At 67.0% G+C, this 25151-nt stretch overlaps 3 protein-coding genes across 6 annotated transcripts in view; 1 reads left to right on the forward strand and 2 right to left on the reverse strand.

Moving 5' to 3' along the window:
* Positions 1–288, forward strand: part of ACTG1 (actin gamma 1) — a 2955-nt gene extending 2667 nt beyond the window's left edge. The window contains exon 6 of the mRNA XM_086857637.1: positions 1–288. This exon is cut by the window's left edge and continues 622 nt beyond it. The gene's annotated coding sequence lies outside the window, so the exon portion shown is untranslated.
* Positions 289–2059: 1771 nt separating this feature from the next.
* BAHCC1 (BAH domain and coiled-coil containing 1) lies at positions 2060–24978 on the reverse strand. 4 transcript variants are annotated; one of them, XM_086857640.1, is made up of 27 exons: positions 24850–24978; positions 22690–22999; positions 15894–16073; positions 15014–15136; positions 13104–14717; positions 12920–13022; positions 12540–12748; positions 12300–12458; positions 11711–11964; positions 11139–11496; positions 10323–11054; positions 9542–9726; positions 9300–9436; positions 9076–9177; positions 8726–8840; positions 8449–8620; positions 7949–8110; positions 7465–7790; positions 7039–7146; positions 6708–6961; positions 6527–6602; positions 6339–6447; positions 6135–6257; positions 5886–6053; positions 4390–5540; positions 3703–3939; positions 2060–3085 (listed from the first exon to the last, which is right to left on the reverse strand). In XM_086857640.1, the coding sequence occupies exons 2-27, from the start codon at positions 22862–22864 to the stop codon at positions 2879–2881; spliced, it is 7539 nt and encodes a 2512-aa protein (XP_086713766.1). In that variant the 5' UTR covers positions 22865–22999; positions 24850–24978; the 3' UTR covers positions 2060–2878. The 4 variants fall into 4 exon arrangements, with proteins under 4 accessions (XP_086713766.1, XP_086713767.1, XP_086713765.1 ...); XM_086857641.1 differs by having other exon boundaries at positions 11723–11964; positions 12920–13025; XM_086857639.1 differs by having other exon boundaries at positions 12920–13025.
* On the reverse strand, positions 17099–20381 carry LOC147649842 (uncharacterized; the record flags this gene model as incomplete). Its single annotated transcript, XM_086857361.1, has 1 exon — positions 17099–20381. A coding segment is annotated over one exon (738 nt), but the record flags the coding sequence as incomplete, so codon positions are not given.
* Positions 24979–25151: the final 173 nt, after the last annotated feature.

Here is a 25151-nt window from a genome sequence, read left to right on the forward strand (position 1 = left end):
CCCTGATCCACCACGGGGCTCGAGTTCCTCAGCTCTGAGTTGCTGAAACTCTGCATTTACACCTGTAAATTTCTGCATTGTTTTAATTTATGTCAGATATTTTTTTTTTCTTTTGTTTTTCTTTTTTTTTTTTTTTTTGTACGTTGCCTTAATGTTCTCACGTGACGGTAGGAAAAACAAACAAAAGAACCAAAATTTGTTTAAAAATCATCCGAAAAGTTGAGAAATTGTAACGCCCAACAACACTTCATTGTGTAAGGAAAATAAAATGGTAAAAAGCTGCAGTAACTCCAGTTGGATTTGTGTGGTGAGGTGGGGGGGGGAGAGTGGGTGGGAGCTTCCCCAGGAAGCTGGGGTGGGGTTTTTGGGCTAAAATTGGGTAGTTTGGGGTCAGAGCCGTGTTCCATGGGCTGGAATTTCTCCTGGGATCCAGGGGCTGCTGCCACCACCTGGGGGTCTCCAGCTCTTCTTACCCCTCATCCATCGCTGGATCCCAAAGGGCCCTGGCTGTGGGGATGGGTGGCAGTTCCTTTGGGGCCACCCCAAGCCCTGGGGGTGGTGTCCCCAGGCCAGCGGGTGACAGGTGCCCGTGGGCACAGCAGCAGCTGGCCAGGGGGGCCAGGAGCTCCTTGCTGCCATTGTCCCCTCTGCCAAGGCCAGCCCAGGGCTGTGGGGTCCCTCCAGTCCCAGCTGGGCAGCGCTGGGGGGCTCAGGCCCTCCTCAGCCTCTGGCACCTACACTCAACTGCAGCTGTCCCTCTGTCCATCCCACCCTCCACCTGTCCGTCTGTCCCCGCCAACTGCTCTGCACCCGCCATCCCCGAGTCCGTCTGTCTGGCCTTATATCCATCTGTCCATCCAGCTGTCCATTCCTCCCTGCATCCATCTGTCCATCCGTCTGTCCGCCCTGCCCCGCGCTTGCCTGGCTCACCATCCATCCCTCCCTGCGTCAGTCTGTCTGTCCAGCTGTCCATCCCTCCCTGCCTCCATCTGTCCACTGCTCCCAGTGTCCACCCGTCTGTCCAGCCACCTTTCCATCCCTTTGCCAACCTGTCCGGTCACCCTCCAGCCATGTCCTTGTCCGTCTGTCTGTCCTTCTCAGCACACAGCTCTTGTCCTTCCACTTGCCCATCTGTCCTGTTCTGCTGAGCCTGTCCGTCTGTCCATCTCCTTCCATGTCCCCCAAATATTCCCCCCCCGTGTCCCTCTGTCCCTTCCGTGTCCCTCTGTCCCCCCGTGTCCCTCTGTCCTCCCGTGTCCCTCTGTCCCCCCGTGTCCCTCTGTCCCCCCGTGTCCCTCTGTCCCTCCCATGTCCCTCTGTCCCCCCGCTGTTTGGCGCTGTGTCGCAGCGCGGCCGCCAGGGGGCAGCACGGCCCCGCGCGCGGGCTCGCCCCGCCCACAGCGCCCCCTGGCGGCCGGGGGCGGGGTTTGACGGCGCGCGCCCGCGCCGAGAACAAAAGCGCGCCCCGACAGCCAATGGGAGCCCGGCTGCCGGCTTGGCCACCGCTGATTGGCGGAGGCTCGACCAATGGCAAGGGAGCTCTGCCCGTCCGTCTGAGCCCACGTGGGGAGCGGGGATCAGGCCCTGAGTGATCCATCCCTGATCCATCCCTGATCCATCCATGATCCATTCCTGCATCCCTGGTCCATCCCGGATCCATCCCTGATCCATTCTGGATCCATTCCTGATCCATCCTGGATCCATCCCTGATCCATCCCTGGTCCATCCCGGATCCATCCCTGATCCATTCTGGATCCATCCCTGATCCATCCCGGATCCATCCCTGATCCATTCTGGATCCATCCTGGATCCATCCCTGATCCATCCCAGATCCATCCCTGATCCATTCTGGATCCATCCCGGATCCATCCCTGATCCATCCCGGATCCATCCCTGGTCCATTCTGGATCCATTCCTGATCCATCCCGGATCCATCCCTGATTGATCCTTGATCCATTCCTACATCCCTGTTCCATCCCTGATCCATATCTGGGGGTTCCAGAGGTGGTTGCAGCACGAGGGAAACTGAGGCAGAGCCAAGAGCGGAGCCAGCACCAGCAACGGTTCATATATTTATTCATAAGCCAAGTTATCCATAAAAAAGTTCCATAGTAAAAGGCCTTTACAGGAATGGCGGCTCATAAAACCTTTGTTTAACCCTTTGCTCCTTTTTTTTTATTTTTTTGTCCTTTTGGGTTATTTTTTTTATTTTTAATCCTGTTTTATGGGATTTTTTTTTGTTTTGTTTTGTATTTTAGTGTTTACACTGGAAAAGCCCCTGTACATATTTTCCAGGCAGCGGCGGCGGGACGGGCCAGCGTCCGCCGGCCCCGCGGGGTCCCCGTGGTCCCCCCGGGGTGTCCCCCCCGCGGTCACCCCACTATTGCACTGGGGACGGCGGCGCTGGGCCCCCCGCCCGGGGCCGAGCCCCCCGCCCTGGCCCCCTCTGTACAGCGCTCCCCGCTGTCCCCGTCCCCCCAGGCTGGGGGACACAGTGCACTGAAACGCCCCCCACCCCGCCCCCTTCCCCGAGGATTATTATTATTTTTTTTGTGTTTTTTTTTAATCATTTTTTTGTCTTTTTTTTTTGTTGTTGTTGTTGTAGTTGTCGGGGTTATTTTTTTTTTTTTTTTTTCCTTTCTCGCTTTTCCATAAAACTTCCCGGAAGAAATACAATATTTACAGGCAAAATAAATAGAACAACACACCTGATTTCTGCTTCACCTGCTGGCAAACAGTCAGAGGTACTAGGGAAAGTTATGGCTTGTAGGGGAGCCCCCCTCCCCCACCACGTCCCCTGATGTGCCCCCAATGTCCCCAAATGTCACCCTTTGCATAAGAGCAGGGCGGGGTCAGCACAGGGTGGGCACCCCGGGGGTCAGCACAGGATGGGCACCCCGTCGGCGGTCACCAGGCGCCCCGTGGTGGGGTCGTAGGTGCCCGCCAGGTAATAGAGGTCCTGGCGGTCCTGGCAGCGGCGGCCGCGCGTCAGCTGCTCGTAGTGCTCCCGCCCCACCACCTGGCACTTGTGCGAGATGGTCTGCACGTCGTTCTCGTCCTCGTGGCACGACTGGTACAGCGCATTCTGCGGGGACAAGGCGCCGTCACTGCCGCTGCCGGGGCTGGAACGTGGCTGCCTGCTGTGGGATATGGCTACCTGCTGTGGGATATGGCTACCTGCTGTGGGATATGGCTGCCTGCTGTGGGATATGGCTGCCTGCTGTGGGATATGGCTACCTGCTGCGGGATATGGCTACCTGCTGCGGGATATGGCTACCTGCTCTGGGATATGGCTACCTGCTGTGGTATATGGCTACCTGCTGCGGGATATGGCTACCTGCTCTGGGATATGGCTACCTGCTGTGGTATATGGCTACCTGCTGTGGTATATGGCTACCTGCTCTGGGATATGGCTGCCTGCTCTGGGACATGGCCACCTGGGATGGTGCATGGCTACCTGAGGTAGATATGTGGCTACTTGACACCTGATGGGGTGCATGGCCACGCATGGCCACACGACATGGGATGTGGCTACCTACCCTGGTATGTGGCTACCTCATGGCTCCCTGGCGATGATACACAGATCAACACGTGGCTACCTGACGTGTTACGTGGCTACTTGACGCGTGGCCACGTGACGCAGCACGCGGCTCCCTAGGCCGGCACATGGCTCCCTGCCCCCGGAGCCAGCCCTGCCCTCACCTTGCCGTCGCTCTGGCGCTTGCCCAGCTTGGTCTCCTCGGGGTGGTAGAACCACTTGACCTTGACCACCATGTTGCTGGCCCAGGACTCCCACATGCTCTCGATGCGGCCGATGTAGGGCAGGTTGGGCCGCCCGGCCGACAGGAACACGGCGCAGTCGCCCACGCGCAGCGTCTCCTTGCCCCGCACGATGGCCTTGTAGAACAGCTTCCGCGCCTTGCCCTTCATGCCGCGCCGCTGGGGAGGGGACACGGGCTCAGGGCTGCCGTGGGGACCCCCAAACTCGCCCCGCTGCCGTGGGGACACCGCCAGGGGGGACACAGAGAGTGGTGCCAGGGCTCGCAGAATGACAGAAACGGCTGCTGTCACCAGCGCTGCCAGCTCAAGGGACACAGCTGCTGGCATCACCACCCTCACAAGTTGGTGCCACCAGCACCCTCCCCCATCCTGCAGCCAGCAGGACTTAGGTGCCAGCGCCACCAGCACCCTGCACAGGGCACCCACGTGTCACAGCCGCTGTCCCCAGCGCCCCGAGCACCCAGGGCTCTGCCCTGAGCACGCGGCACCTGACTCCCTCCATCCCAAACCGTGCCCAGGTGGGCGCCCATGGCGGGCGCTGGCTGTGCCAGGAGCCGGGTGCCGGCTGTGCCAGGAGCCGGGTGCCAGCTGTGCCGTGCCGTTCTTTACCTGCGTGGGGTTCCCCGACCACCTCCAGAGCTGGCGCGCGGGCAGGAAGGCGGAGATCTTTGGCCGGTTTTCCACCGAGGGCAGGCGCTGCCGCCGGGAGAACTCTTTGGCTTTGGCGAAGCTGAGGGGATCCTTGCGCTTGAGCTTGGCCTTGGGGCCGGCGGCGGCCGCCTTGGACAGGAAGCAGCGCTGGGGCGCAGCGCCCTTGGGCCGCAGCGCGTCCGGCTGCGCCAGCAGCGCCGGCACCGGGTGCGACAGGCAGGTCTGCAGCAGCAGCGCCGAGTCCTCATCCTCCGAGCTGTAGGAGGAATCCTCATTGTCCGAGGAGCACAGGCTGGACGTGGAGATGGAGCCGGAGCTGGACGAGGTGGAGGAACCCGAGGAAGAGGAGGACACGGAAAGGCGCGTCATGAAGCGCGAGGGGACGTCGGCGCCGAGCCCGCCCGCGTCCTCGTCCTCGTCCATGTCCGAGTAGGAGCTGTGGCAGTCGCTGTCACAGTTCAGGGCGAAGTCCCCGTGCCCCGAGTACTTGCGCAGCGCCAGCCCCACGGGCAGCGGGTGTGCGGCCGCGCGGCCCCTGCGCTCCCGGCCGCCCAGGCCGGCGTGTCCGTAGCCGTGGCTGCCCAGTGGCCGCTCCAGCCTGGCCCCAAAATCCTTCTCGGCCAACAGCAGCGCCTTGCACGTCTTGTTCTTGGGGGACGTCACCCCTTCGTGGTCCAGCTTGACCAGGAACTCGCTGCCCGCCGTCTTCCTGCGCCCACTCCTGCCCACCTCAGCCTCCAGCCGCTCGGCTTTCTTGGAGCGCAGGAGCTTCTGAGCCGCCGGCAGCACCAGCCCGGCGCCGGCACCGAAGGAGCTGTAGGAGCTGGCGATGCGGCCGAAGGAGTCTGCGCCGAAGGCGTTGCCGAAGACGGGGGTGGCGAGGTGGTGGTGGTGGTGGTGCAGAGGGAAGAGGGTCTCCTTGGCCCGCAGCTTCTTGGTGCTGCCGTTGACCTGGAACAGGTTCTGGAGCATGGCCGAGCCCTTGTTCGCCGCCTTCCGCTTGGTCTGTGCCACGGCGGCCCAGCTGAGCAGGGACCCTCCGCGCCGCCCGGCCGCGGTGTCAGCCAGCGCCGGCCCCCGGCCCCCCGACAGCCCCTCCACGGCTTTGCCTGCGGAACACAGCGCTCAGGGGTCCGCAGGAGCAGGGAGGGATGCTCTGGAGCTGATCTCCACCCGCATTGTGCCACACCTTCCTCCAACCCCAGCTCTTCACCTTCCTCTGCACCCCAGTATTCCCCTTAACCCCATCCTTGCATCCCAGCACCCTGATTCCATGAATCCATTCCCTTGCCTACATCCCAGCATCTTTCCCTGCACCCCAGCACACTTCCCCACATCCTAGTATCCTTCCCCCATCCCAAAAACTCCTTCTCATATCCCAGTGCCTTTCCCCATCCCAACACCATTCCCCCCACCCCAGCCCATCAGGGGATCCTGCTCCTTCCCCTCCATACCACTTTTCTCCTTGCTGGCCGCCTTCCTGCCGGAATTCCGGGGGGGTTGGGGGCCGTGGTCAGGGCAGAGCGTGGGGGGCAGCGCCCCAGGGGTGCCCACGTCACCACACGCCCGCTTCGCTCGCCGGCAGGAGCTGGACACCAGCAGTGCCGGGGAGGGCTCGGTGCCTGCACAGAGCTGGGGGTCAGGGCGGCCCCGTGCTCCCCCCACAGCCCCCCAAATCCCGTGATCCCACCCCAACCCCTCACATTGGATCTTGAAGTCAGGGGGCAGCAGGCGGATGTTGGACACAGCGATGTGTCCCGTGTCTCCATCGTCGAATTCCACCAGCACGGCCTCGGCGTCCTCCTCCTCCTCATCGCTGGAGGATCCTGCGGCACAGGGGGGCTGTTGGGACGGGCACGACCCCCCCGGCACCGCCCACCCCCCAAGCTGAGCCCACCCGGCCTCACCTCGCACCACATTCCCCGGATACAGGCAGCGGGATTTCTGGCTCCAGTAGGCGCAGACGCGGGTGCCGGGTGGAAGGCTCCGGCGTGACTGTGGCCGGATGTCGAGGACCTGCGGGAAGCAGCGGATGAGGCTTTGTGGGGTCCGGGACCCCCCTCCCTGACCCCGATCCCGACTGCCCCCCACTCACCGCCTCCTGCAGCAGCTGCTCCTGCGAGTAGATGTGCTGCCGGTTCCCCCGCTCACCCTCGATGATGATGCTGTAGCTGGGGAGGGGGCACAGAAGGCGTTCAGCACCCACCTTGGTGCCCCCCTCAAATGGCTGAGACCACCCCCAGATGTCTGAGCCCCCCCCGGGAGGCTCCACTCACATGTCGGGGGGCTGGATGGTGCGCACGCTGCCGGCGTACAGCAGGCTGTCCTCCTTGGGGATGAGGATGTGCAGCCCATCCCGCAGATCCTCCTTCTGGATGGCGCAGGCGTGGGGCACCCCCCCGCGTGCCCCCCCGGCCAGGCAGCCCCCCAGCTCCTCCTCCTCCTCCGAGAAGCTGCTGTTGTCGTCGAAGTCGAAGTCATCCTCCACGGTGAAGCTCTCCAGGAGTTTGCTGACAGCCCGGCCCTTGCACTGCAGGAGGCGGCTTGGGGTGGGTGGGGGGCAAAGGGGGCTGTGCCAGGGTGGGGAGCACCCCCCGCGGGTCTCACCTGTTTGGTGGCCACTTTGCTTTTGACCTTGGCCAGTTTCTTGCCCTTGCTCAGGATGGTTTTGGCGCTCCGGGGGGAGAGGGCCAGCGAGAGCGCTCCGTTCTTGCGCTGCACGGGGAGGTCAGGGCCGGCCAATGACCCCTCTGTGCGACCCCAGGGCTCACCAGTGCCTCCCACCACCCCAGTCCCTGCACTGGTGTGCCCTCAGCTCCACCAGCACCTGTGCCAAACCAGCCCACACCCCTCTGCACCCCACGGTGTTCCATCAGTGCCCATAACCACTCCCAAAAACCTGCACCCATATCTCCCTGCAACCCCACAACAACCCCCTGCATTCCCTGGTCTCACTGGTGGCCCCAGCCCCTGCAGATGCCACATCTCCCTGTCCCCGAGCCCAGGGGTGCCCCCACGCCAGCCCTGACTCACCCTGAGGGCCGCCTGCAGCCCTTTGCTCTTGCGGGTGCCCTTCTTGCCCCTCTCTCCCAGCCGAGCCCCCTCGTCCCGCGGCCCCAACAGCCGGGGGTCGGTGCCCCCAAAGAGGCTGCTGGGGGGTCCCGGGGGGCTGGGGCCGCCGGGGGCTGGGGGCCGCAGGCTCTCCTTGGCCTTGGCTTTCATTTTCTTCTTGCTGCCCTCGGGGCAGCCCCCCGCCTTCCGCCGGCCCGGCACCTTCTCCAGCTTCCCGGCTCCCCCCGGCTTCACCGGCCGCCGCTTGATCTTCACCTCCCCCTCGGGGCTGCCCAGGCGGCAGGGACCTGGTGGGGAGAGGGGTCAGGGCACCCCAGGGGGGCTCAGGGGACCCCATGGAGGTCCCAGCTTGGAGCACCTCATGGTTGCCCACCCAGTCCCAGCAGGCGCCCCCCGGGGTCCTTGCCCCTGTCCCCGTTGGTGTTCCCAGGGTAAATGCCATTACCTAACAGCCCCTGCCTTTCCTTTTTCTTCTTGGCCTTCTCGTTGGCCTCCATCTTCACCACGGAGGATGGGGAGGGCCCCAGCACAGCCACAGGCCCCGTGGCCAGTGACAGCCCCGGCTCCTCGTCCCCCTCCTCACTGTCCGTGTCACCCTCAGGCTCGTCTGCAAGGGGAGAGGACAGCGGTGAGGGACTCCTGCACACAGGGTGGCCCCTGCACCCCCAGTGAAGAACGGGATGAATTGAGGCCATGAGCCACCCCCCACATCTGTCCTGCCCCCCCAGACCCATGGCTGCACCCCCAGCTTCGACCCTGAAGCCCCAGTCCCGTGCCAGACCCCAGAACCCCAACCCCAGCCTCCCACCCCCGTTCCCCATCCCCCAGCACCTCACAGATCCCCATCCCGCCCCTGTACCCCGTTCTCACCTCATCCCCGTCCCTCCCATCCCAGAGCCCTCACCCCCATCCCAGTCCCGCACCCCATCCCTGTGCCCGCCTTGCCTCTGAAGTGGGGGGGCTGCCGGGGACCGGGGTCCTGCCCCTGGTACTTGGAGCCCTTGGAGCCCTTGGGCCGGTTCAGCTTCTTCTGGATGCGAGCACCGGGGTTGGGGTCCCTCCGGCGGAAGGGGCTGAGCCCGGGGGGCAGCCCCTTGCCCTTCACCTTCTGCTTCAGCTGTGACACCCCATCAGTCACCACACAGGGCGGAGCACCCCACCCTGGGGGGGGCTCAGGGGGGGCTGGGGGTCGAACACACCCCCCAGACCCCGCGGGACTCACCGGGGAGCTCTGGAGGCTGCCGTAGGTCCCTCCTGCCAGTTTGCTCCTCTTCTTCTGGGGCTCGGGGTCCCCCCGCAGCTCAGCACACAGCAGGGACAGGCTGGTCTTCACCGCCCTGGGGGGGCACGGTGTGGGCACGGTGTCCCCAGGGCCCCTCGGGGGGATCCCACACCCCCTCAGCTTCATCCTGCATCCCCCAGAAGGATCCAGACCCGGGCCTGGCTGGCTCCTGCACTGCCGTCTCCCTCCTCCTCTCCCTCCCCTCTCTCACTAACGTTTTGTGACATAAAACCTGCAGATTAATTTTTTTCCCCCGGGCCCAGGGGACACACGCGGCACCAGTCACTCACTTGACCTTGCGGCTCTCAGCCCTGCCCAGGGCACTGGAGTGTTTCCGCTTCCTCGGCCGCCCTGGTCCGCGCCGTGCCGGGCTGCGGGAGCTCTCCTCACGCCTGGGAAACGGGGGCAGGGTCAGCAGAGCCCCCCAGCCCCACACTCACCGCACGGACGGCTGTCAAGGCTGCCGCCATTCCCCCGGGCTCAGATGAGGATGGGGACAGTGATGGGGACGTACTCGTGGTCGTGGCGCCGCTGCAGCCTCACCAGCTCCCGCTGCTTCTCCTTGTAGCGGCGCTGGAGCTCGGCCAGGCGCATCCGCACCTCCACCTCCTGCGTGTTCAGCTGCTCCATGGCCGCCTTCAGAGGGCACACCTGGGGGGCCAGGGGGGCTTTGGCCACAGCCGGCAGTGCCAGCGGCCTCAAAGGCAGGGCTGAGACCGGGCACAGCTCTTCCCACGCCCTCCAGGAGACACTCACGGCCTTGGTCTTGGGGGTCCAGGTGTATTTGCGCCGGGGGACGCGGGCGCGGGGCGGGGGGGACACGGGCAGGGGGCTGAGCGCGGGGGGGCTGCCCTCCCGCCCCGCCGCCTCCACCAGCGACCAGGCGGCCGCCACCGTGGCCAGGTTCTGCAGGTTGAAGGCCAGCAGCTCCTCATCCTCACCTGTGGGGACGGCAGGGGGTCAGGAAAGACGGACATCCCGGAGCCCTGCACTGGCTCCTGGGGGGCTGGGGGGCAGAGGAGCAGACCCCCGGCTGGGAGGGCCACGGTGATGTGCCCCATCTGGCCACAGCCAACCCTGTGCCCATCCCACCGCCCCCTCCATGGGGAGTGGGACCCCACAGCCACCCCCTCGCCCCGTGCTGTCCCCACCTGAACCCCAGCACGGGATCCCCGCCACGCTCCCTCCCTCCTGCCCGCAGGGCTGGGGGTGAGCCAGGCTGTGCAGCCATCCCCGCTGGGGCCTCCGGGATTCCCTGGGGAAGCCGAGCTGGGAGGGAATCCTGGCGCCTGCCTGGAGCCAGCGCTGGAGCCGAGCCCTGGGCACGGCATGGCACGGCATGGCACGGCATGGCACAGCATGGCACAGCATGGCACGGCATGGCACGGCATGGCACGGCATGGCACGGCACGGCACGGCACAGCACAGCATGGCACAGCATGCAGCCCCCCATCCCCACAGGACAAAGGGCACTGGAGGGTGCTCGGGAGTCACCAGGACATTCTGGGGACATTTGGGGGCACCGGGTGCCACCCACCTTCCCTGGCCAGGTCACAGCGGCGCCGGCGCAGCTCCAGGTCGGCGAGCTCGCTGAGCAGGGCGATGCCGGGGATCCCTGAGGGGTGGGGGGCAGGCGAAGGGGGGGCCGGGGGGGGCTCCTCGGGTTCCTCCAGCGCCGGCAGCTCCCCCAGGTCGATGCCGGCAGCGATCAGCGCCTCCAGCCCACCCGAGCAGCTTTGGTGCCCGCTGGGGATGTCACCATCCTCCTCCTCTTCCTCCTCCTCCTCCTCCTCATCGCAGCTGCCCTCTGGCTCCGAGCCATCGCTGTCGCCTTCCTCCTCCTCCTCCTCCTCTTCTTCCTCCTCCTCCTCTTCCTCCTCCACAGTGGGGGGCAGCGGGGAGCCCCCCGCCTCGGGCACGGGGTGCTGCTGCTCCGGCTGCTCCGGCGCTCCCTGAGCCACCTCCCGGTGCCCCCCGAAGGGCTCCTCGGTGCCGCCCCCGGCCGCCGCCGCCCCCCGCTCCCCGCACAGCGCTCCCGGGGCCAGCAGCAGGTGGTGGCGGTGCAGCAGCGCCCCGGGACCCTCGGCCGGGGGGTCCCGCGGGGGGCCCGGCTCTCGCAGCGCCTCGGCCGTGGGGCTGAAGGTCCGGGACTGCTCGGGCTCGGCGGGCGGGGAGCCGGCGTGCACGGGGTCGGGGTCCGCGGGCTCGGCCGAGTGCGCCGCGGGGTAGCCCATGGCGGCGGCGGGGTAGCCATACCCGGGGGGCAGGTCTGCGGGGAGCGGGCGGCCATCAGCGGGGACGGCCCGGATTTCCCCGGTCGCCCTCCTCCCGTTCCCGGTCCCCGCGGCCCTACCTGGCTCCAGGGGTTTGGGGTAGCGGCGCGGGGGCTGCCCCTCGCCCCGCGCGTCCTCGCCGTCGCCGCCCTTGCTGGGGGTGGGCAGGGGGCTGGCGGCCGGCGAGCGGGGGGCCACGGCGGGGCTGGCGGCGGGGCAGGCGGGTAAAGTGCAGGGGGCCGTGGGCAGCGTCACGGGGCACTTGGCCGGGTGCCGCAGGGCCGGCGAGTGGCAGCACGGGGACAGCTTGGGGGGTGCGGGGGCCGCCGAGGTCAGGCCCTTGGCCGGGGGGTTTAAGGCAACTGCTTTGTGGGAGGGTTTGAGGGGCTTCTCGGGACCCCTCTCCTCCAGCTCCAGGGGCTGCTCCTCCGGCTTCCGCTGCGGGGCACAACGAGGTGACAGGAGTCAGATCCTGCCCGCATCTCAGCCCTGCATCCCGCATCCCCACGGTCCAGCCCCTGCCCCACTGCCTGCCCCCACGCTCTCAGTCCTTCCCCACATCCCCCAGTCCCATAATCCACCCTGCACCCCAACATCCATCCCGCCCTGCACCCCCCAGCCAGCCCCACATCCCACCCCAGCCCCCTGGCACCTGGCCGTGCACCTGGCGCTGGATCTCGAGGGCCTGGGCCGCCCGTTGTTGTTGTTGTTGTTGTTGCTGCTGCTGCTGCTGCTGCTGCTGCTGCTGCTGCTGCTGCTGCTGCTGCTGCAGGGCATAGAGCTCCTGCTGCCGCAGGAACTGCGACCGTGGGTACACGGGGAGCTGCCCCGTGTGCTGCAGGTGGGCACCAGGACCCCGGCCTGGGTACATGGGGGGCCACAGCGATGCCTGGTCCATCACGTCAGCTGCCAGCACGGGGGGAAGGCAATTAGAGACCCTCTCGAGGGTCACCCCACAGACCCCAGCAGTGCCCAACCCCAGTCCTGTGGCCCTGGCAGCACCCCCAGAGATTTCCATCTCCTACCCCTGGAAGCCAACAGCACCCGCAAAAACTCCATACCCCTCCCCTGCACCCCCAAAAGTACCCCCAAGGACCCCATCAGCCATGAACTCCCACAAGTACCCCAGTGACCCCCGCATCTCCCACCCTGCACCCCCAAGGACCCCCTCCCTTCTCTCTCAATCCCCCCCAGCCACCAGGACCCCCCTCCCCGGCACAAGGTGGGGGTCTCAGGCTCACCCAGCGTGTGGGGGGTGCCGTGGGTGGGGGGCTCCGTGGGGAGGATGACGAGCTGGGCAGGGGGGTCCTGGGCGAGGGGGAACACGGGCTGCATGGCGCTGGGCATGGAGGCAGGGAAGGCAGGGGGCAGGTTCTGGTGCAGGGCGGGGTGCCCGATGCCTGTGGGGACGGGGGAGGGTCTGTCAGCACCCCTCTGCTGGGGTTAGCACCCACCCGACTGCCCCCAGAGCCGGCACTGACCGTAGGAGTGTCCCCCCATCCAGATGGAGGGGCTGCGGGTGCGGGGCAGCCAGTGCGTGTGCGCAGGGTGGGCGTGGGCGGCGGGGTCCCCCCCGAGCTGCCCCGCCGGCAGTGACGAGCCCCCCGTCATCATCAGGTGGGGGGTGAGCTCCCCGGGACACCCCCCCGATGGGTGCATCCGGGCAAACTCCACCAGGTCCTTGTTGTCCCTGCGGGAAGAAGGCGACACACGGAGTGTGGGGGCAGCAGTGGCATCCCCCTCCCCCGCACCCCCTCCAAGGATCCCCATCTTCCACCCCTGAACCCCAAATAGCACACAGAGCACATTTTCCAGCCTTCACAGGGCTCCCCAGCAGCACCCGTGGCTCCCCATCACTCACTGGAGCAGGATGTCCCTCCCGGGCAGCCCCAGGCGCTCCTCGCAGAGCCGGCCCCGCTCCTCCTCCGCCTCCAGCTCCATCAGGTGCACGGGTCGCGCGGTGCCTGCTGCCACGGGGACACCGCGGTGGCATCAGCGTGGCACCGCCAGCCCCGCGCCGCCCCGGGCCCCTCTCCGGCCCTTACCTTTGACTCCAGCCGCCGCCCGCTGCCGCCCGCTGCCGCCGGCGCTGTAGGGCTCGTGGCGGCCCAGCGTGTCCTTCTGCCGCGCCACGGCCACCGCGATGCCCACGGGCGGCTGCCGCACCTCGCCCTCGGTGCCGCCGGGGCCCAACCCCTCGTGCTCCCGGCCGCGGGCGCAGTCCGGCCGCTCCAGCTCGGGCTGTCCCTTTCCCGATGGGAATTTGGCATCCTGGTGGGCGCAGCTGCCCTTGGCGCTGCCCAGCCCCACGAAGGGGGGGCCCTTCTGCCCCCCCAGCAGCGCCCCGTTGCTGTACTTGAGCAGGTTCTTCATGGCCGACACCTCGTCGGGGGCGTTGGGCACCTCCTGCGCCCGCACCAGCCCCGCCCCGAAGGGGTCCAGGTAGGGCCCCCCCTTCCTCTCCTCAGCCACAGCCAGGGGGGGGCCCTGGCCCTGCACCCCCCAGGGGGGCAGGGGGTGCCCGCCGTACCCCAGGCCACCCAACTCCAGGGGCTTGCGCTTGCCCTCGGCCGCCTCCGCCTCGGGGTGCTGCTGGTGCCGGATCCGAGCCACCTTCTGTGCCGGGGGGTCCTTGGGGGGGCCCTTCTCTAAAGTGCAGCAGGAGGGGCCGACGCGGACGCCCAGGGGGTCGGGCCGGGGGGCGCGGGAGCAGTCGGGGGCCGGCGGCACCTCGAAGTAGCCCTTCTCCAGAGCCGCCTTGGGCGCCGGGCACCGGCCGGAGAAGGGGGGTGCTTCGGCTGCGCCCCCCCCCAGGTACTCCAGCCCCTTCAGCCGGGTGCCCGCAGCCCCCCACTCCAGCCGCCGCTCCGCCGGGCCCTCGGCCTTCAGCGGGTGGTGGAACGGGGCACCGTAGGGCTCGGTGCCCGCCTCGGCGTGCCGCTCCTTGCCGTCCCCGCGCTCCATCCCGCCGGATTCCGCCTGGAAGGAGCGGCTCTTGTCCGTCGGGGGCCCCACCGAGGGCACCAACGTCGCCCCGCTGAGCTTCAGCTCGCGGGCGGGGGGCTCGGGCAGCGGGCACAGCACCTCGGGGCCGGCGTGGAGCGGGAGGCAGGGGAAGGAGCCGGCGGCGGGCACGGCGTAGGACACGGCGTGGTGCAGCATCTGCCGCCGCTCCACCGCCTCGCCGTAGGGCTGGGGGGCCTCGGGGACCCCCGGCTCCCGCTCCTTGGGGGCGCAGCGGGCGGCGCGGGGCAGGGCGCTCCCGGCACAGCTGGGCAGCGCGGCGCGGGCACCGTCCCCGTCCAGCCCCTTGGCCCCCAGCAGGCACGATGCCAGGGGCTTGGGGCGCCCGTCGCCGGATCCCCGCAGCGGCACCCCCTCCTTGCAGTGCCCCTCGGGCGGCACCGGCAGCACCGCCTTGTGCCGCTCCTTGGGGTCCTCCTCGGGCAGCCGCTCCTTGGGGTCCCCCTTGCCCCCCTTCTCCTTGCCCGCCAGGAAGCGCTCGTAGTCCTTGGGGGTCTTGGGGAGGGGGCCGGCGTCCCGCTCCCGGCTGCAGGAGCCGGCGGGGGGCCCGGGGGCGGCGCGGGCGATGCCGGGGAAGCCGTGGCTGGCGGGGAGCAGGGGGGGCTGCGCCGGAAGGTTCCGCAGGTAGAAGTTATCTGGAGGGGAGAGCGATGGGTGTGAGACCCCCGCGCACCCCCCACCCCACCGGTGGCCATGCAGATGAGGGGAGGAGCGGGATGAAGGGTAGGGCTCGTCAGATCCCTGTCCCACCCTAACAACGGCCCCGTTAGCACCCGCCACGACCCCGTGAAAAGCAGGAGCAGGGCTGGGACTGGCACCCACCACCCCACCCGCTGCCCCAGTACCACCTGCTCCGGCACCGAGCCCCCCACTCCTGCCCGGCTGGGGACGCACGCCCCCATGGGGGTCCCCCGGTGGCCCCGGTACCTGCCTTTCTGGCTCTCGTAGAAACGGTGCTGGCCGTAGAGCACGTTGCCATTGCCGTGGTGGTCCAGGTGACCCATGGGCAGGAAGGTGGAGGCCAAGCTCCCGGAGAAGCGGGGGTACCCCGGGGCTGGGGACATCGAGTCAGCGGGGCTGGGGTGGCTCCTGTCCCCAGCATCCCAACCTGCACCGCTCCAGCTGGGAACTCCCTGCAGAGCCCGTGATCCCCTCCAGGCTGGGACCCCTCCCACCTTCTGGGAGCCGGGGCGGGGGGGGGGGGGGTTGAGCCCCCCCAGACTCGTGTCAGCAGCGGCCGTGCTTGGCTCGGCTCGGCACGGCTCGGGCGGGCTGTCCATCAGCCGCGTGCGCTGCCCGTCCCCGTCCCCCCGTGCCCCCCCGGAACGCCGGGAGCCAGCTGGCAGCCGGTCAAACTACCAGCCGGGCCGGCTGCCAGGGCCCCGCGCCAGCACCGCCGCCCCGCTCCCGCTCCTCCGGCGGGACGGAGACTCCAGCGCATGGGGGGGACACGGGGACTCTCTTTAACCAGGGCAGCCCCGGGGGTCCCCACACTGTCACCTGCCCCAGCACGGGCGTGCCTGTCCGGGTTCATCCCCACCGGTGGCACGAGGTGGCCCGGCCTCAGCTGGAGCTCTGCAGCCCGGCACGAGCCTCTCTGGCCACCCTCAACCCCAACCCTGGGGTCTATGCCGGGTCCCCGCGGATGCCCCGGGGTGTTTTGGGGCACAAACCCACCCTCATCAGCCAGAAGTCGCTGACCCAGGGGGTCTGGATCCCATACACGTGGGCACTGCTAGGACGTGACCGCTGCCACCGGTGCCTCCGGCCACCCCGACCCACAGCCCATCCCCACCCCGGTGCCCACTCACCTTCGTGGGAGTGGGAGAACCAGATCTGGGAGGTGCCGGAGTGGGGCCCGCAGAAGGCCGGTTCTGGGGGGGAGGCGGTGGGGCCAGCGGGGTGGCTGGGCCCCCCCGAGCCCAGGCTGCCACTCAGGAAGCCCCCCATGAAGGAGGAGGGGGGGGCACTGCCCATCAGGCTGCTGCCGGCTGCAGGGAGAGGGCACAGTCAGGGGGGCTGAGATCAGTTTGGGGGGGGCTGAGGGCGGTCAGGGGGGGCTGTGCAGGCCCGGCTGGCATGACCCAACACACACCACGCTCCCTTGTGCACAGGTGTGTGTGCCCAGCTGCCACACGCAGCCCTCGTGGTGGCACTGTGTCTCCTGTGCACACCCCTGTGCACACACGTCCCTTGTGCTCACACCCCTGGCGTTACCATGTCCCTCATGTCACCCTGTCCCTCGCGCTCACTCTGCCTGTGCACATCCCCAGTGAGCCCCCACATCCCCAGTGAGCCCCCACATCCCCTGTGCGATCCCCTGTCCCTCACACCCCCAGCCCCACGGGGCTCAGCCGTGCCCCAGGGTGTGCGGGGCACATGAGAGCCCTGCCCTGTGCGTGCCCTGAGCACACACACGGCTGTGCCAGCACAAGGCACGCTCTCAACACGTCTGTGGCTCCCCACGATGCTGCTCCCCGCCGGGGGACACCGGCTGCTCCCCGCCGGGGGACACCGGCTGCTCCCCGCGCCGGACAATCCCAAGCTCCAGGGACACGGGCTGTGCCGGGCCATGTGGGTGCACGTGTGTGTAAGTGCAAGGAGGGGGGACAGCCCTGGCCTTGACCCTGCTGCCTCCCCCGCAGCCCGGGGGGGGCCCCCAGCGCCCTTGGGGAGGCCCATGACCGGCACTCCCCATCCCGCCCCCCCATCCCGCTCCCATCCTGGCCAAGCCGTGAGATCATGGTGGAAACTTCGGAGCTGGTGGCCAGCGGCCGGGCGGGGGAACCGGAATGGGGGGAGCCAAGATGGGGGGGAGCCAGGATGGGGGAGCCGAGGGGGAGGAACATCCCCTCACCGTGTGGCCCCGCTCCCCGTGCCCGTGCGTGCCGGAGCGGCCGTGGCACGGCTGGGCACGGCTCGGCACGGCTCGGCACGCGTGGCGTGGCACAGAGCGCGGGCTGGCTGCTCGCCCGGCCGGGGCAGGAAGCGATGCTTTGCTCTCTAAGCCGGCCCACGCTCCCCGGCTAATCCCACCGGGATGCCTCTGGGATGAGTGTCGGGATGTGGTTTCAGGCAGCTTCGCTCCTTCCTCCGTGGCGAGGCCGAGCCGGGCAGGGCCGCGTGGGCCGGGGGCACGGCCGCATCCCACCCGCAGCCCTGGGAACCGGACACGCTCCGGGATGGGTGGGCACGTCCCGGGGGACCCCTGCCCGCTGCTGCCCACGGCAAACCCACCCTGTGCAGTGCCGGGGGACCCCGCGCGGGCGTGGAGCCGGGCGGGAAGCCGAGGTTTCCAGAATGAGACTTTTCTGGAAGCCGTGAAACGGGGCTGGAAAAAAATAACCCCTCACCCCACCCCGATGGCGGCGGGGCCGGGGTGTCCCGGGGGGGCCGCCGCTCCCCACCGCCCACCGCTGACTCACGGGTCCCCCGGCGCACGCTGGCCCCGTGGCCAGCACTGCCGATCCCACATTCCCACTCGCCGTGGCCTCCTGGTTGTGCCCCTCCAGCCACGGCGATGGCGAGGACAGGACAGGCCCGGGTCACGGAGGACGGGCACAAGTCGTGTCACCCGTGAGCCGGCAGTGGCGGTGGCACGGCACCGCGGGGCCGGCTGCCAGCCCGGGACAGATGGGCTGCGGGGTCCCAGCCCGGCCCCCCCCGCCAGCGTCACCCTGGGAACTCCCTGGCTGGGCTCCCCGAGCCCGGGGCCGTGACTCAGCCCCGCCGGCATCGCTCCCGGCTCCGGCACGAAATTTCCCCTGGCCCCGAAGCTGCAGAGGGTCACACGTGTGACGACTGTGCCAGGTCTCAGCACGGCCACACCGCTGAGAGGGGCGGGGGGACATGGGGGAGACTCAGGAGGGGGCAACAAGAGGTGCTCCCTTCCCTCCAGCTGCTCCTCGCCCCCACTCCAAGTGCAGCACAGATGGGAATGTGTTGGGAAGGCAGAAAGTTTCAGGGCCAGCGTGTGGAGGGGGGCCGTGCTCCTGGGGGGGTTCAGCCCACGGCTGCCCTGGGATCCCCAAGGCGGTGACAGACCCAGGACCGCGGCGGTGGCGGGGGGGACGTGCGCAGGGTTGGGTTTCTCCCTCGGCTATTTTGGGGCTGGAACATTCCTAATGGAGCTGGAGCCGCGGGTGGAGGGTTGGGAGCTGGCAGGGACCCTGGCAGGGGCAACCCAGGCCCCCCCCAGACAGGGCAGGGGGTGGTGAGCAGCCCCCCACGTGCTTCACAATCCACACAGCCCCTTTAAAAATTTGGCAAGCGGGGAATAAACGGGCTCTGGCTCCCTCAGTACTGTAATTCCAACTGAATCCGTATTGTTATGGCACTAAATGAACGCTGCAATGGTGAAATGCTGCCGGAACGTGCCCAACGGGGCCAGGAGGGTGATCCCAGTGTTGTGCCATGGGTTATCCCCTCTGGAATGCCACTGGCAGCTGTGCTGGCCACAGCCACTGCACACTCAGCGCTTGCACACTCAGCGCGTGTGCAAAGGGCTCACGAGGGTGGTGGACACTCCTGGCACAGCTGGAAAACGCTGCTGGCACGGCTGGCACACACCACTGGCACAGCTGGCACACGCCTGTGTGCCCAGTGCACTCTCCCTGCATGCATGACTTTCACATCCAGAGCACGGTTTGCACGCCCAGAGCGCAACCTCACACACACGTGCCTTGGAAGACCATTTCTGGAGCACAGGGAAGCCAGGGAGCGTTCTCCAGGGGTCCTGATGTCCCTGCCCCACTCCTGATATCACATGGATGCCATGCACATGAACCCTTCCCAAGAACCCTCAAAACGTGGGCCCACGGGCACCCTGTGCAGTTCCTGTGAATGTCACACTCGTGGCTCCTGGTGGGACTCGCTTCCCCCAGGGCTGGGGGTCCCCAGCAGGACCAGAGCCTGCCCTGGGGTGATGCTGTGGGGCACTCAGGGCACAGGCAGGGCTGGGGGTCCAGAGGAGCCAGGGGTATCCCGAATGGTCCCCAAATTCTCCATGAAGCCCATCCACCCCACATTGTTCACCGGGCAGTGCCAGGAGCTGGTGGCAGCTGCCTGTCCCCCAGGGCCTGGCACGTGGCAACATCTCTGCCTGGATCCAGCTCATGACTAAGGAACAGCAGAACCACTCGGGGATGACTCTGAGAGAGCCGGGGTAATTCCGCAGGATCCAGGGTTCTGCACATCCCGCTGCTCCCCCCGGCACCTCGTGGCTACCAAGGAGCAGCTCAGTAATCTCCAAATCTGGTTTAACTTTCACACATACTTTGGCAACGCGCCGCACGGGGGCTGGGGGGAGCAGGGAGCCCCCACGCCGGAGCTGTGGCCTCCAGCCCCTCGTCAGATCCCGTCGCCAGGGAAGCAGCGATGCAGAGCGGCTGCAGCGCTGGCACCCGGCCCTGTGTCACCACCCAGCCAGGGGACAGTCCCCACCTGCCTCCCACCATCACCACCCAAATCCCCCCTCAAAGCCGTGCCGGGAGCCGCACAGCACCCGGCCTGCGGCGCAATCCAGGGAGGGGACAGGTGTGGGAGCACATCCAGCCGCCGACTCAGCGCCGCTGGGATGCACCGGGACCTGCACTGTCATGGCCAGGCTGAGTGCCAGCACCGGGATGCACACGGGCACTGCCACTGCCAGGCTGCGGGTCAGCACTGGGATACACACCGGGATTCACACCGGGATTCACACCGGGACTCACACCGGGACGCACACCGGGATTCACACCGGGACTCACACTGGGACTCACACCGGGACTCACACCGGGATGCACACCGGGATGCACACTGGGACTCACACCGGGACTCACACCGGGATGCACACCGGGATGCACACCGGGATGCACACCGGGATTCACACCGGGACTCACACCGGGACTCACACCGGGACTCACACCGGGATGCACACCGGGACTCACACCGGGATGCACACCGGGATGCACACCGGGACTCACACCGGGACTCACACCGGGACTCACACCGGGATGCACACCGGGATGCACACCGGGACTCACACCGGGACTCACACCGGGATGCACACCGGGACTCACACCGGGACTCACACCGGGACTCACACCGGGATGCACACCGGGATGCACACCGGGATTCACACCGGGACTCACACCGGGATGCACACCGGGACGCACACTGGGATTCACACCGGGATTCACACCGGGACGCACACCGGGATTCACACCGGGATGCACACCGGGACTCACACCGGGACTCACACCGGGATGCACACCGGGGTGCACACCGGGACTCACACCGGGATTCGCACACCCCCAGGGTCAAGCCACACACCGGCACGGCCGCGCTGCTCCCAGCCCAGGGCTCGGCCATGGTGACACGCAGCCCGGCGCAGTCACAACTCTCCACTAGTCCGCAAAAACATCCGAAGGGCAAATATTGCAGGCAGGCCCCAGCGCGGCTCAGGCCTCTGCCAGAGTTTCCCAGCCCCCGGCTGTGGGGGAGGCGCTGGGAGCCCGGTCCTGCTCAGCACAGGGCACACCGTGCCAGTGGGACCCACTGCAATTGGGGTGCAGGGGCTGCACCCCGCCTGGGTGGGCTCTGCTGGCTCCGGGGCTCTCCATCCCCCCCATCCCCGGGCAGTGTGGGCACCCCGGCCCCGGTGCCATCACCCACCCGGTGCCGGTGCCAAACCCGACGCCAGCCGGAGCGTTCGCTTCCAAGAACGCGCGGCCCTGAGTTACGGCTTTAATAAAACCAAGGAAAACAGTTTTATCTCCCGTTCCCAGGGCGGCCGCCGGGCCCAGCAAAGGCTCCTGGGAGGTGTAGTCCGGTCCCACGCCGGGAGCCATTTGGGGGAGCGCGGCCGGAGCCCCCCCAGCCCCGCCGGCATCGCCCCGCCACGGCCGGCCGCGGGCTGGCTCCGTGCGCTGCCCGCGCTAATTATCACTCATCGGCGTTAATTACCGCGCCACGCTACCACGGCTGCCGGCACCGCGGCCGGGCCATGCCGGGGGGACACGGGGTGCTGGGGATGGGGACCCCCCCCTCCCGCCGGCCACTAAATTATCCGGTTTATCCGCCCCAGCAGCGTTCCGGCCGCGCGGAGCCTCGGAGCGCAGCTCGCTGGGAAGCGCTCCGGCCGCGCCGGCCCTGCCAAAGCCGGAATATTTTTAGCTCGTTCTGTTGTTGGGTTTGGCTTCTCTGTTTGGTTTTTTTTTTTTTTTGTTGGTTTTTTTTTTTTTTTGGTTGGTTGTTTCTTTTTTTTTTTTTTTTTTTCTTAATTTTTTTTTTTTCGGCGCGTTTCTGCCGGGGTATTTTTAGCCGGATCCATGTTATTTTAACAACCTCCGGTGCGTTCAGGCTCCCATGTGTCGCCCAGGCCCCGGCGGGTGTGAGGGTCCTGCATGGGGACGCCGCCGCGGCAGGAAGCCGGAGGGAAGCCGGAGGGAAGCCGGAGGGAAGCCAGCAGCACCCCGGAGCTGGCGTCCCTCCGGGATCCCCCGCGCGGTCACCGCGAGCCGGAGAGCAGCCGAACCCCCACCCCTATCCCCCATCCCGGGGCCGGGTTCCAAGCCCCCATCCGCACTCCTCACCCAACAAAGCTGGGGGAAGCCAGGGTGGCCCCCCGAGCCCGGCGGTGGTCCCGGCAGCGGGGCCGCCGGCACAAAGCGAAACCGCCCCGGCCGCGGGCCTGATCCGGCGCCGCCTCCCCGGCACCCCCCGGTGCCCCCCGCTTTCCACCTCCTTCCAAGAAGCCCCACCGCTGCCACCCCCCCCCCGCCCGCGCCGGCCCGGCCGTGCCCCCCGCCCTAATCCACGCACTAATTGTAATCCCATTAAAGCAGATATAATTTTATTAGTATTCACAGCTCATCAAGGCGGCGACAATAACCGGCGCTGCCGCCGTGCCGCGGCCAGACAACCGCCTGCGCCGGCGGGAAGCGGGGGGCCCCCGGCGCTGCGCCCCGGCACACGGCTCCCGCTCCGGCCCTGCTCCCGCTCCGGCTCCGGCCCGGAGCTCGGCAGCGGCAGGGGGCTCCCCGCCGGCTGCGCCCTCAAAGCCCCCGTGCAGCGAAACCCGGTTGAGCCCTGCCCGGCCGCAGCCGAGCACATGCCGCAGACAAAGCCGCGGGCAGCTCGCCGCGGACGCCGGATCCGGTGACCCCGCGCCGGGGCCGGTTGGCCGTGCCGAGCTCGGCCGTGTGCCCTGCTTTGTCCGGCTCCGGCAGCTGCCGCGGCGAACACGCGCCGCGAACCCCTTCGCACCCTGACACTTCGGCGCCGAATATCGAGCCCGGGCTCGGTGACCTTCCGCCGCCGCGGCCCCGCGCATAACGGCCTCCTTGTCCGCCCCGAACGCGCCTCCGTGTCCCGGCACCGGGATGGAGCCCGGGGTCACGCTCCTCCCGCGCCGGCGGAGCGGCTGGCCGGGGGGATGTTCCCCCGGTGTGTGCGAGTCCTCACCCCAAAACCACCGGGCGCGGTGACAGCGAGGCCGGCACAAAGGGAGGCCGAGCTCCCGGGGCCGTGCCGAGCTCCCGGGGCCGTGCCGAGCTCCCGGGGCCGTGCCGAGCCTCCCCGAGCCCCCCCGGCCTCCCACACCGCGGGCGCCCCGACCCCTCTGACCTGTGTGCGTGGCCATGGAGATGGGCGCCGGGAAGTACTTGGTGGGCTGGAAGTGTCCGGGGGGCTGCACGGCCCCGTGTGCCGACCCCGCCACGCGCCCCGTGCCGTGCCGGTGGCCCAGGCTGCCCCGCTCCGACAGCAGCCGCGGCGGGGGAGCGAAGTCACGGCCGTCCATGCCGGGGGCACCCACCCGCGGGGGGCTCGGCGGGACCCCGACACGGCTCGTGGGCGATGCTCAGCGCCGCGCCGGGCCGGCTCGGCGGGCGTCGTGCCGCGCTCCGCGCCGGGGCTGTCGGCTCATCCTCCGCTCCTGGCACGGGGGAGAGAAAGGAGAGAGTGAGAGCACAGCCGGGGTGGGGGTACGGCCATCAGTGCACCCCACAGCCCCTGCACTCCGCTCCCCGTTTCCCCGCTACACAGCCCGCTTTCTCTGCGGTTCGCAGGGCCCCGGGTTCCCTGGTACCGGCGGCGCGCGGTCCCCGCTCTCTGCCATCCCCGGAGCACGGCCCCCCCTTTCCCCGGTACTCCCAGTTCGTGATCCCCAGTTTCCCCAGCGCACAGCCCCCCCTCTATCCAGCGCTCCCGGTTCCCAACCCCGCTTGCCCCGAGCCCGGGCCCGGTTCCCGCTGCTCCGACCCTTTCTGGCCGCTGCTCGGGTTCCGGTTTCCCGGCGCTCGGTTCTTTTATCTCCGCCGGTTCACCGACCGTATCTCCCTGGGGCTCGGCCCCGCTCGCCCTCGGCTTCCCCGCTTCCCGTTGTCTCCCCGGAGCTCGGCGCCTCCCTCGCCGCGGTTCCCCGCTTTCCTTCCTTCCCCAGCCCCGGTTCCTCGGTCTTTCCCCTTCTTCCCTCCAGCCCGGTTCCCCCGTCCCCGCTTCCCCGATATTTCCCCGCTGTCCTGACCCTCCTCTCCCCGCTTCCCCGCTCCGTCCCCGGCGCCCTGCCCCGCTTTCCCGGTATTTTCCCGGTCTCCCGGCCGCGGTTCCCGGTCCCTGCCGGTGCCCGGCCGCGGCTCCCGCCCGCCGGGTCATTGTTCTGGCAGCGCCGGGGCCGGGGGGCCCGATCCGGCGGGGGGAGCCGGGCACGGGCCGGGCGGCGGCGAACAAAGGGGCGCGGGGCGGCGAGCGCGGCCGGGGGGCGCGGGGGGCCCGGCCGGGGCCGCGGGGAACGGGGGGAGCGCCGGGGCGAGCCCCGGGGGAAGAAACACGGGCCGGGAACAAAACATGTGTATTTCCTTAAATGAAGCTGAGGAAAATATGTGAAAAGGGTTGTTTTGCTTTCTTTTTTTTTTTTTTTTGTTTTGTTTTTTTTGTTTTTAATTGAGATAAAAAAACAAATGCGAAGCGAAAAAATTATTGGGAAATAACTGAAAGGGAAAAATATTTAAAGCAAAAAAAATTGAAAGCGAAAAGGGCTCGATGCGAAAATGTTTGAAGGCGCAAACGGTTTAGTGAAGCAGCGTTTGATGAGCAAATGATTTAATGAACAAATGTTTTCACGCACAAAATTTTAATGAACAAAATTTTAAGGCGAAGCGATTTGAAGCGACGAGTTTTAAGGCGAAAATGTTTTAATATAAAGAGATAAAAGGGAAAATATATTTTAATGGGAAAATATGAAGGGGAAAATATTTTGGTGGAAAGAGATACAGGGAAAAATATTTTTGGGGAAAAAAGATGAAGATAAAAAATATTTTTGCAGGAAAAATACGAACGTACAAAATATTTTGATGCCGAAAAGATGCAAATAAATATTTAGGTGCGAACAAATAGAGCGAAAAAATAAATAATAAGGTAGAAATGAAAAAAAAAAAAAAATAGAAAATTTGCAAAAAATAAATTGAAAAAAATGCAAAATAATTAGCGTCCAAAAATTTAAAACGCAATATCCAAGTAGTCAAAGAAAAAAACAAACATAATACCCAAAACACAAATAAAAATAATGCCCGAGACGCAATTAAAAAAAAAAAAAATTAACGCCCAAAAAAACCAAAATAAATAGCGCCAAAAAAAATTGTTAAGGCGTAAAAAAAAAAAAAACCAAAAAAAAACCAAAACCAACAAAAAACACAATAACCCCGGAGCGCCCGAAATTAAAATAACCCCCAAACAACAACAACAACAACAACAAAAAAAACCCACCCGCGGATCGCAGTTACTTACCGGAGGGGCGTTCCGCGCGCGGGGCGAGTGCGGTCCCGTGGCGGGGGTGCGCAGCGTGCTCCTGCCGGTGCCCGTGCACTGCCCATGCACCGGCTGCTCCTGCAGCAAAGGGAACCGGGGGTGTGTGGTTGGGGGGGGTGGGGGGGGAGGGAGGGAAGGGGGGGGGTGGGAAAAGGCGGGGGGGAGGGGGGGGGGTGGGGGGACCCCGCCGCGCCTCCCGCTCACGCCGCGCGTTCTCCGCCGGGGCGGGCGCGCCCCGCATGCTAATGAGCGCGTGCCCCGCGCGCGCGCCCCCTCGCTGA

The sequence above is a fragment of the Cyanistes caeruleus genome, chromosome 19, assembly GCF_971803275.1.
Source record: "Cyanistes caeruleus chromosome 19, bCyaCae1.hap1.1, whole genome shotgun sequence".
Lineage (NCBI taxonomy): Eukaryota > Metazoa > Chordata > Aves > Passeriformes > Paridae > Cyanistes > Cyanistes caeruleus.

Excerpts from the sequence above, each read along its gene's own strand:
- BAHCC1 (XM_086857638.1), bottom strand. The coding sequence starts at position 22,864 with ATGGACGGCCGTGACTTCGCTCCCCCGCCGCGGCTGCTGTCGGAGCGG. Across the intron at positions 11,497-11,710 it reads AGCGCCAGGTGCACGGCCAG|CGGAAGCCGGAGGAGCAGCC; the intron begins GTGCCAGGGGGC and ends TGTGCCCCGCAG. Across the intron at positions 5,541-5,885 it reads GGCCAGCAAGGAGAAAAGTG|GCAAAGCCGTGGAGGGGCTG; the intron begins GTATGGAGGGGA and ends TGTGTTCCGCAG.